General features: G+C 46.1%; 1 protein-coding gene across 1 annotated transcript; it reads right to left on the reverse strand.

The window, feature by feature from the left end:
* Positions 1 to 617: 617 nt before the first annotated feature.
* Positions 618 to 1235, reverse strand: LOC109218248 (ATP-dependent DNA helicase pif1-like). Its single transcript, XM_019382602.1, has one exon. It carries the CDS (start codon positions 1233 to 1235, stop codon positions 618 to 620), a length of 618 nt encoding a protein of 205 aa, XP_019238147.1.
* Between the last annotated feature and the right edge of the window lie 10846 nt (positions 1236 to 12081).

Here is a 12081-nt window from a genome sequence, read left to right on the forward strand (position 1 = left end):
GAATGACTGGAAATTGCCTTCTTTGGAACTTAAAAGGAATTCTTGCATCAGATGGAGTAAGTGTCATTCTTGGTATAAAAACTTTGCCTCCAGCCATTTTTCCTGATAATACTTTGGCTTCAATTACCCGATTTCCAAGTCTTGTGATGATCAATCTTGTACCATTACACAATCCTGACGATTGATCTGTATTTTTTAACAACGTCACAGGAACACCTACCTTCAAAGTGATAGAGTGATTTGGAATACATGAACATTTAATACTATTTAGAAATTCAGGTGTATGTACATGTTCCAAAGATGTAAATGCATGATCAGACATGCAAATTGTATCCGAACCTAAATATGATTTATCTTGACTATTGTTGAGAGAAACCATGTAATCATTCACCGATTCCACCATCTGAAGAGTTGGGGCAAGAATTGCTTTTTCTTGAAGGTATTTTATATCTGTGAAATGTCTCAAGAAATCAGAATATGTACTTTCTACAATTCCAGCTATTGGATCATCACAATTATATATGAGAAGATCATCGGGCATTTCTACTTTCTCAATGCATCAATGGAACATCCAATCTTTCCATCACCTATTACCAAAATCCATTCAGAAAATTGTTTTAATCATCCAAATCTGCACCAGATATATTTTCTTGCAATCTCATATTTGTTGTTAGCTTTAAAACCTGACAGTGGGGCCACAAATACAAAGAATTTAGAGTTGCTTGAATAATCTCTTGCCTAGTACCTTTTGTAATTACAGGCAAGATTTGTCTGAAGCCACCTCCAAGAATAATTGTTTTACCTCCAAATGGCCGATCTAAATTTGACGGATCTCTAAATCTTAGAATCTCTCTAAGAGTTTGATCAAGAGCTTCAAAATAGTATTTATGCATCATTGGTGCCTCATCCCAAATGATCAATTTTGCTTTCACAATCAACTTTGCTAAAGGACTGCCTTGTTTTATATTGCATGTTGAATCTTCAGTTGGATTTAGAGGGATCGCAAATCTTGAATGTGCAGTTCGACCTCCTGGTAACAAAAGAGAAGCAATACCACTTGAAGCAACATTTATCACAATATCGCCTTTAGATCGTACGCCAGAAGACAATATTTTCCACATAAAAGTTATGCCAGTTCCTCCATGATCACATAAAAAGAATAACCCTCCTTTGTCTTCATTCACTGCAGATATGATTTTATCATAAACAGACTTCTGCTCAACTGTTAATTTCATGTAACGACCCGGTCGGTCGTTTCATGAGCTACCGCTTTGTTTCCCCCTTTTCTTCTTCTTTATGATTTGTTCATCTGTGTTATATGGTATCGGGTTGGTTGGTACGAATTCGGAATGGTTTTGGAAAGGTTTGAGACACTTAGTCTCTTTTGAGTAAGCTTAAGTTGGGAAAAGTCAACCGGATGTTGACTTATGTGAAACAGGTCTCAGATGTGAATTTCGATAGTTCGAATAGCTTCGTGAGGTGATTTGGGACTTAGGAGCGTGATCGGAATGTATTTTGGAGGTTCGTGGTAGATTTAGGCTTGAATTGGCGAAATTGAATTTTGGCGTTTTTCCGGTTGATAGTGCAAATTTTGATATCGGGGTCGGAATGGAATTCCGGAAGTTGCAGTGGGTCTGTTGTGTCATTTTTGCCGTGTGCAAAATTTTAGATCTTTCGGATGAGGTTTGAAGGACTTTTTGATCAAATGCGGAATTCGGATGTTTTGAAAACCTTAGGCTTGAATCCGATGTTATTTTGTTGATTTGACGTTGTTTTAGGTGTTGTGAAGATTGGTATAAGTTTGGATAGAGGTATATGACTTGTCCATACTTTTGGTTGAGGTCCCGGGGGCCTCGGGATGATTTCGGGTGGTTGACGGGATGTTTGGAGTTTGAAATTTACAGCTGAAGCTGCTGAAGTTCCTGTCATAACCGCACCTGCGGCTTGGGGACCGCAGGTGTGGGCCCGCAGAAGTGCAAGGAGGGTCGCAGATGCGGCCAAGGTTGAGGAATATTGGAACCGCAGATGCGGTGGTTCGAGCGCACCTACGGCAGTGCAGGTGCGGGGTTTTTATCGCAGGTGCGATTCTTGACGGTTAAGTGGATTCTCCAGGTGCGCACCTGGGACCGCAGGTGCGGATCCGCATGCGCGAGAGTTTGACCGCAGAAGCGGTTTAGCTGGGGCAGAACATATAAATTAAGTCCTTCGCAAATTTTTAGGTTATTCCACCATTTTCATATACGGGTTTGAGCTTGGGAGAGCAAATTGAAGAGGGAATGTAACGACCCGGCCGATTCATGAGTTACCGCTCCGTTTTCACCTTTTCTGCTTCTTTATGCTTTGTTCATCTGTGTTATATGGTATCGGGTTGGTTGGTTCGAATTCGGAAGGGTTTTGGAAAGGTTTGAGACACTTAGTCTCTTTTGAGTAAGCTTAAGTTGGAAAAGTCAACTGAATGTTGGCTTATGTGAAATAGGTCTCGGATGTGAATTTCGATGGTTCGAATAGCTTCGTGAGGTGATTTGGGACTTAGGAGCGTGATCAGAATGTGTTTTGGAGGTCCGGGATAGATTTGGGCTTGAATTGGCGAAATTGGAATTTTGACGTTTTCCGGTTGGTAGCGGAGATTTTGATATAGGGGTCAGAATGGAATTCCGGAAATAGGAGTAGGTCCGTTCTGTCAATTATGATGTGTGTGCAAAATTTCAGGTCATTCTGACGAGGTTTCATAGACTTTTTTTTATCAAAAGCGGAATTCGGAAGTTTTTGGAACCTTAGGCTTGAATCCGATGTTATTTTGTTGATTCGATGTTGTTTTAGGTGTTTCGAAGATTGGTATAAGTTTGGCTAGTGCTATATGGCTTGTTCGTGCTTTTGGTTGAGGTCCCGGGGGCCTCGGGGGTGATTTCGGATGGTTGACGGGAGCTTGGAGTTGGAAAGTTGCAGCTGAAGCTGCTGAATTCTATCATAACCGCACCTGCGGATTGTGGACCGCAGGTGCGGGACCGCAGAAGCGGGCAATTAGTCGCAGATGCGGAATTGGGTGAGAAGAGCTGAAGGCACAGGTGCAGAAGCTGGGTCGCACCTGCGAGACCGCAGGTGCGGTAGTTCATGCGCAGGTGTGGTTTTGAGGTTTTAAGTGGAGATCGCAGAAGTGGCTCCGCAGGAGCGGAAATGGGCCGCAGGTGCGAAAACCCTGGGCCAAAAAGTATATATACCCTCCTTCGCGAATTCTTGGTTATTCCACCATTTTTACATACGGGTTTGAGCTTGAGGGAGCATTTTGAAGAGGGATTTCAAGGGAATTTCGTGGAGGTAAGGTTTTTGGACCCTAAACTTGTTTCTATGATGATTTTTGACTGAATAAGCTTGAAATCTATGGAAATTAGTAGCAAAAATTGGGGGTTTAGGGCTTTGAAATTGGAGACCTTAATCTAGGGATTTGAGGGGTCATTTGTGGTTGGATTTTCGTATTTTTGATATGTATGGACTCGTTGGAGGATAAGGATTTTATTGATGTAAATTTTTTCGGATTTCAAGATGTGGGCCCGGGGGTTGGGTTTGGTCAATTTCGGGATTTGTGTTGTAATTTGATTATTTTCGCACGGGTTTCATTCCCTTAGCATATTTTAATGTTATGATTCTGATTTTGGGTAGATTCGACGCGAGTTGAGGCCGAGTCGAGAGGCAAGGGCGTCGCGGAGTAGTATTTCATCCGGTTTGAGGTAAGTAACGATTCTACATCTAGACCTGAGGGTATGAAACCCCGGTATTTCGTATTTTTTTTATAAATGAGGTGACGCACATGCTAGGTGATGAGCGTGTGGGCGTGCATCGGTAGGGATTGTGACTTGGTCCGTCCTGTAGCGGCTATTAAGCCGCGTATTTGATTTGAAATCTTATGATATTCCGAATAGTAGAGACTTATGCTACATTTTGGGTTGAATGCCATGTTTGGGGCCTTTGTGCCGACCTGTTTAGACCCTTACGGGTATTTTTACTACCTCACTCTGTTTGATTTGAAAGCATATCCTCAGCCATGTTTTACCTGCTTATTTTGTTTAATCCGGTTTCATTGCTCTACTTCTTCATAAATAAAAACTGTTTGGCCTGAGTTTCCCTGAATTTTCACTAAGGTGCCCGAGTGGCCGTAAGACTAATGACTGGGAGAGGTTGGGAACGCAATGGTGAGGATTATATATACATTATGGATGGGGTTGCACGCCGCAGCGATATTATTTATATATATTATGGATCGGGCTGCACGGCGCAATGATGTGTATTGGATCGGGCTGCGCGCCGCAGTGATATGACGCTTGGGCTGTAGGAGCCCCTCCGGAGTCTGTACACTCCCAGTGAGCGTAGTCAACTATATATATTGGATCAGGCTGCACGCCGCAGCGATTATTATATATATATATTGGAGCGGGCTGCACGCCGCATCGATTATTATTACTATTAATACTATGAGCTAATTATTGAGCCGGAGTGCTGAGAGTGGGTACTGTGTGACGAGAGCTGAGTCACGAGTGACTGAGAGGCTTACCCTAGGGGCTATACTTATGAGTGATATCTTGCCGATGGGCCTGTTTATGATATTTATTGTTTTCACTCTTCTTTTATACTAAGCCTCTATTAAAAATGTTGAATAAATGATTTCAAAGACTTTGATTTACTGGAGATTTTACGAGTGAATTGATTATTGAACTGCGGATATTTGATTTGATGTTTCTGTTGAGATTTCCTGATATGTGATTTTTAAATGCTCATCACTGCACTCAGAATTTATGTTCTTTAAATACTTACTGAGTTGGCGTACTCACGTTACTCCCTACACCTTGTGTGTAGATCCAGGTGCTCGTGCATCAGAGTGAGAGCTTCCAGCACTCTCGGAGTATTTTCGGAGATCGCAAGGTAGCTGCACGGCGTTCGCAGCCCTGCTTTCCCCTTCCTATCTTAGTATTTTGTTATTTCAGACTTATAATGCATTATTCAGTTAGTTTCTGGGTTGTATTTAGAGGCTCTTGACCAGTGACACCGGAATTATAGGGCTGTGTTGGTATTTTGTACTGGCTTTCCGCATATTCTGTTTTATTCATCTATTTCGCATGACGAATTTGAAACTTATTCGATACTAGCAAAATGATTTTTATAAGAGATTTCGTCGTGGTAAATGTTTGGTTGGCTTGCCTAGTACTGTGGTAGGCGCCATCACGACCGAGGTATTTGGGGTCGTGACAAGTTGGTATCAGAGCCTAGGTTACATAGGTCTCACAGGTCATGAGCCGGTTTAGTAGAGTCTCACGAATCGGTACGGAGACGTCTGTACTTATCCTCGGGAGGCTGCAGAACCTTTAAGAAAAACTTTACATTCTTGAAATTCCTGTCGTGCGAATCTGTTATTCTAGTACAAAACTTCTGTTATTCTGTTCTCTCACAGATGGTGAGGACACGTGCTACCGGTCAGGACGGACGACCACCAGTACCACCAGCTAGAGCCACTAGAGGCCAAGGACGCAGTCGAGGCCGTGGTAGGGGCAGGGGTGTAGCCCGCACATCAGCTAGGGCAGCACCTGCAGATCCACCAGCCGCCCCAGTTCAAGATCAGGTCCTAGTTTTGGACGCTCCCGCAGCACCAGCTCAGGCACCGGATGTTCCTATTGTGATTCCAGGCCTTTAGGAGGCCCTAGCTCAGATTCGATCACTATGCACTGGCCTGGCTCAGGCAGTCTCAGTTACTACGGCTGCAGCTACTTCTCAAGCCGGGGGAGGCACTCAGACTCCCGTTGCTCGCACACCTGAGCAGATCGTGCAGGGACTTCAGACACCGGGGGCACCTCCAGCCCAGCCGGTTGCACCAGCTCGGGAGTATGTGGTACCAGTTATGCCGGACGACGCGCAGCTTCGGTTGGAGAGATTTGGTAGACTCCAGCCTCCGACTTTCAGCGGTACAGAAGGCGAGGATGCCCAGGGCTTCTTCGACAAGTGTCAGAGGATTCTTTGCACCGCGGGTATTCTGGAGACCAGTGGGGTCGTATTTACTACCTTTTAGTTTTCTGGAGCTACCTTCACTTGGTGAGAGGCTTATGAGAGGTGTAGGCCTGTTGATGCAGCGCCCCTTTCCTGGCAGTAGTTCTCTGTTCTCTTTTTGGAGAAGTATGTGCCACAGTCTCGCAGAGAGGAGCGACGCAGGCAGTTCGAGCAGTTGCGTCAGGGAGATATGACTGTGACGCAGTATGAGATGAGGTTCTCGGAGTTAGCTCGTCATGCTGTTTGGTTGGTTCCTACTGATAGAGAGAGGATCAGGAGGATCGTTGATAGCCTCACATATCAGCTTCGGATTCTCATGACTAGGGAGAGGGTGTCAGGTGCCACTTTTGAGGAGGTTGTTGATATCGCTCGCGAGATTGAGTCAGTTCGTCGCCAGGAGCGAGATGAGAAGGAGCCCTCGAGGGTCTGGTAGTTTTGGTGGTGCTCCTTCGAGAGGTTAGTTTCAGCACGGCAGAGGCCCTCCATTCAGACATGCTCAGTCAGCTCGCCCAGTTCATCAGGGGGCATCTTTGGGCCATGGTTTTCACGGTTCTCATCAGGGCCATTCATCACTCAGCGCCCTACCAGCCCAAAGTTCAGCCCGTGCTCAATCAGTTTAGGGCTCTTCCATGCCAGGTCCTTCTACTAGTCATTTCGGTGCTAGGGGTTCCCTTCAGTCCCCGTTCCCCGCGCCAGGGAGTTGTTATGAGTGTGGAGAGTTCGAGCATATGAGGAGGTAGTGTCCATGTCTTCTTGAGGGTCCGTCCCTGCGAAGGAGTCAGCCATCGACTTAAGCTCCAGTTACTTCACCACCCGCTCAGGCAGCTAGGGGTGGGGCCACTCAGCTAGAGGTCGCCCCAGAGGGGGAGGTCGATCAGGTGGTGGTCAGGCCCGTTTCTATGAACTCCCAGCCAAACCAGATGCTATTGCTTCGGATGTTGTGATTACAGGTATTGTCTCAGTCTGCACAAAGATGCCTCGGTATTATTTGATCCTGGTTCCACTTTTTCGTACGTGTCATCATATTTTGCCCGTTATTTGGATACGCCACGTGAGTCTCTTGTCTCATCTGTTCATGTATCTACCCCGGTGGGCGATACTATTGTGGTGGACCGTGTGTACCGTTCATGTGTGGTGACCATTGGGGGTCTGGAGACCCGAGTGGACCTTTTGTTACTCTGTATGGTGGATTTCGATGTGATTTTGGGCATGGATTGGTTATCCCCGTGCCGTGCTATTCTGGACTGTCACTCTAAGACAGTGATGTTGGCTATACCGGGTGTGCCATGGATTGAGTGGCGAGGTTCGACTGTTTGTTCCCATTAGGGTGATATCATTTCTAAAGGCCCAGCGGATGGTTGGGAAAGGTTGTCTTTCATACTTAACGTTTGTGAGGGATGTCGGTGCAGATGCTCCCAACATTGATTCTATTCCAGTTGTGAGGGATTTTCCCGATGTGTTGCCTGCAGACCTGCCGGGCATGCCACCAGACAGGGATATTGATTTTGTTATTGACCTGGTGCCGGGCACTCAGCCCATTTCTATTCCACCGTATCGCATGGCACCAGCGGAGTTGAAGGAGTTGAAGGAGCAGCTTTAGGAACTCTACGATAAGGGGTTCATTCAGCATTGCATTTTGCCATGGGGTGCGCCTGTTCTATTCATGAAAAAGAAGGATGGCACTATGAGGATGTGCATTGATTACAGGCAGTTGAACAAGGTTACAATAAAGAACAAGTATCCCCTACCTCGCATTGATGATTTGTTCGACCATCTTTAGGGAGCGAGGGTGTTCTCCAAGATTGATCTCCGTTCAGGTATCACCAGCTGAAGTTCAGGGACTCGGATATTCTTAAAACAGCTTTCAAGACACAATATGGTCACTATGAGTTCCTTGTGATGTCTTTTGGGCTGACCAATGCCCCAGTAACGTTCATGCATTTGATGAACAGCGTGTTCCGGCCGTATCTCGACTCGTTTGTCATAGTTTTCATTGATGATATTCTGGTGTATTCGCGTAGTCAGGAGGAGCACGCGGAGCATTTGAGAGTGGTATTGCAGCGGTTGAGGGAGGAGAAGCTTTATGCAAAGTTCTCCAAGTGTGAGTTCTGGCTCAGTTCAGTGGCTTTCTTGGGGCACATGGTGTCCAGTGAGGGTATTCAGGCGGATCCGAAGAAGATAGAGGCGGTTCAGATTTGGCCCAGGCCGTCCTCCGCCACAGAGATTCGCAGTTTTCTTTGGTTGGCGAGTTATTACCATCCGTTCAGGGATTTTTATCTATTGCATCACCTTTAACCAAGTTGACTCAGAAGGGTGCTCCATTCCAGTGGTCGGATGAGTGTGAGGCGAGCTTACAGAAGCTCAAGACTGCCTTGACCACAGCTCCAGTATTAGTGTTGCCATCAGCTTCAGGTTCATACACAGTGTATTGTGATGCTTCGAGAGTGGGTATTGGGTGTGTGTTGATGCAGGAGGGTAGAGTTATTGCTTATGCTTCTCGTCAGTTGAAGCCCCACGAGAAGAACTACCCTGTTCATGATTTAGAGTTGGCTGCCATTGTTCACACGTTGAAGATTTGGAGGCATTACTTGTATGGTGTGTCTTGTGAGGTGTTTGCTGATCATCGTAGCCTCCAGCACTTGTTCAAGTTGAAGGATCTCAATTTGAGGCAGCGGAGATGGTTGGAGCTGCTAAAGGACTATGATATTACTATCTTGTACCATCCGGGGAAGGCCAATGTAGTGGCCGATGCTTTGAGTAGGAAGGCGTGAGTTTGGGCAGTCTTGCATTTATTCCTATTGGGGAGAGACCTCTCGCGGTTGATGTTCAGGCCTTGGCCAACCGGTTGGTGAGGTTGGATATTTCGGAGCCCAGTCGGGTCTTAGCTAGTGTGATTTCTCGGTCTTCCTTGTTTGATCGCATCAGAGAGCGCCAGTATGATGATCCTCACTTGCTTGTCCTTAAGGACAGAGTTCAGCACGACGATGCCAGAGATGTGACCATTGGTGATGATGGGGTGTTGAGGATGCAGGGCCAGATTTGTGTGCCCAATATGGATAGGCTTCGGGAGTTGATTCTGGAGGAGGCCCACAGCTCGCGGTATTCCATTCATCCGGGTGCCGCGAAGATGTAACAGGATCTAAGGCAGCATTATTGGTGGAGGAGGATGAAGAAAGATATTGTGGGATTTGTAGCTCGGTGTCTCAATTGTCAGCAGGTGAAATACGAGCATCAGAGACCGGGTGGCTTGCTTCAGCAGATAGATATTCCAGAGTGGAAGTGGGAGCGGATCACCATGGACTTTGTAGTTGGGCTCCCACGGACTTCGAAGAAGTTCGATGTTATTTGGTGATTGTGGATCGGCTGACCAAGTCCGCGCACTTTATTCCTATTTGTACTACCTATTCTTCAGAGCGGTTGGCAGAGATCTATATCCGAGAGATTGTTCGCTTGCATGGTGTCCCAGTTTCCATCATTTCAGATAGAGGCACTCAGTTTACTTTGCAGTTTTAGAGGGCCGTGCAGAGAGAGTTGGGTACTCAGGTCGAGTTGAGCACAGCTTTTCACCCTCAGACGGACGGGCAGTCCGAGCACAGTATTCAGATATTGGACGACATGTTGCGTGCTTGTGTGATTAACTTCGGTGGTTCATGGGATCAGTTTCTACCGCTCGCGGAGTTTGCATACAACAACAGCTACCAGTCGAGTATTCAGATGGCTCCATATGAGGCTCTATATGGGAGGCGGTATAGATCTCCAGTTGGATGGTTCGAGCTGGGTGAGGCCAGGCTTTTGGGTACGGACTTAGTGCAGGATGCTTTGGACAAGGTGAAGGTGATTCAGGAGAGGCTTCGTACATCGCAGTCGAGACAAAAGAGTTATGCTGACAGGAAGGTTCGTGATATGTCCTATATGGTTGGGGAGAAGGTTCTACTGAAGGTTTCACCCATGAAGGGTGTTATGAGATTTGGGAAGAAGGGTAATTTGAGTCCTTGGTTCATTGGGCCTTTTGAGGTGCTTCGAAGGATTGGGGAGGTGGCTTATGAGCTTGCGTTGCCACCCAGTTTGTCGAGTGTGCATCCGGTATTTCATGTTTCTATGCTCCAGAAGTATATTGGAGATCCATCTCATGTTTTGGATTTCAACACGGTTCAGTTAGAGGGTGATTTGACCTATGATGTGGAGCCAGCAGCTATTTTGGAGCGTCATGTTCGAAAGTTGAGATCAAAGGATATAGCTTCAGTGAAAGTGCAGTGGAGAGGCCGGCCCGTAGAGGAGGCTACCTGGGAGACGAGCGGGAGATGCGGAGCAGATATCCTCACCTATTTGAGGCTTCAGGTATGTTTTTTGACTCGCTCGAGGACGAACGTTTGTTTAAGAGGGGGAGAATGTAACGACCCAGCCGGTCGTTTCATGAGTTACCGCTCCATTTTCCCCTTTTCTACTTCTTTATGATTTGTTCATCTGTGTTATATGGTATCGGGTTGGTTGGTTCGAATTCGGAAGGGTTTTTGAAAGGTTTGAGACACTTAGTCTCTTTTGAGTAAGCTTAAGTTTGAAAAGTCAACCGGATGTTGACTTATGTGAAATAGCTCTCGGATGTGAATTCCGATGGTTCGAATAGCTTCGTAAGGTAATTTGGGACTTAGGAGCGTGATCGGAATGTGTTTTGGAGGTCCGGGGTAGATTTAGGCTTGAATTGGCGAAATTGGAATTTTGGCATTTTCCGGTTGGTATCGGAGATTTTGATATAGGGGTCGGAATGGAATTCCGGAAATTGGAGTAGGTCCGTTGTGTGCATTGTGACGTGTGTGCAAAATTTTAGGTCATTCGGACGAGGTTTGATATACTTTTTGATCAAAAGCGGAATTCAGAAGTTTTTGGAACCTTAGGCTTGAATCCGATGTTATTTTGTTGATTCGATGTTGTTTTAGGTGTTTCGAAGATTGGTATAAGTTTGGATAGTGGTATTTTACTTGTTCGTGCTTTTGGTTGAGGTCCCGGGGGCCTCGTGGTGATTTCGGATGGTTGACGGGGATTTTGGAGTTGGAAAGTTGCAGCTGAAGCTGCTGAATTCTGTCATAACCGCACCTGCGGATTGGGGACCGCAGAAGCGGGCAATTAGTCGCAGATGCGGAATTGGGTGAGAAGAGCTGAAGGCGCAGGTGCGAAAGCTGGGCCGCACCTGCGAGACCGCAGGTGCGGTAGTTCATGCGCAGGTGCGTTTTTGTGGTTTTAAGTGGAGATCGCAGAAGCGGTCGTTTGGCCGCAGAAGCGGCTCCGCAGGTGCGGAAATGGGCCGCAGGTGCGAAAACCCTGGGCCAGAAAGTATATAAACCCTCCTTCGCGAATTTTTGGTTATTCCACCATTTTTACATACAGGTTTGAGCTTGAGGGAGCATTTTGAAGAGGGATTTCAAGGGGATTTCGTGGAGGTAAGGTTTTTGGACCGTAAACTTGTTTCTATGATGGTTTTTGACTGATTAAGCTTGAAATCTATGGAAATTAGTAGCAAAAATTGGGGGTTTAGGGCTTTGAAATTGGAGACCTTAATGTAGGGATTTGAGGGGTCATTTGTGGTCGGATGTTGGTATTTTTGATATGTATGGACTCATTGGAGGATAAGGATTTTATTGATGTAAATTTTATCAGATTCCGAGACGTGGACCCGGGGGTCGGGTTTGGTCAATTTCGGGATTTGTGTTGTAATTTGATTATTTTTGCACGGGTTTTGTTCCCTTAGCATATTGTAATGTTATGATTCTGATTTTGGGTAGATTCGACGCGAGTTGAGGCCGAGTCGAGAGGCAAGGGCATCGCGGAGTAGTATTTCATCCGGTTTGAGGTAAGCAACGATAGTACATCTAGACCTGAGGGTATGAAACCCCGGTATTTCGTATTGTTTTGATAAATGAGGTGACGCACATGCTAGGTGACGAGCGTAGGGGCGTGCACCGGTAGGGATTGTGACTTGGTCTGTCCCGTTGCGGCTATTAAGCCGCGTATTTGATTTGAAATCTTATGATATTCCGAATTTTAGAGACTTATGCC

The sequence above is a fragment of the Nicotiana attenuata genome, unplaced genomic scaffold (genome assembly GCF_001879085.1).
Source record: "Nicotiana attenuata strain UT unplaced genomic scaffold, NIATTr2, whole genome shotgun sequence".
NCBI classification, from domain to species: domain Eukaryota; kingdom Viridiplantae; phylum Streptophyta; class Magnoliopsida; order Solanales; family Solanaceae; genus Nicotiana; species Nicotiana attenuata.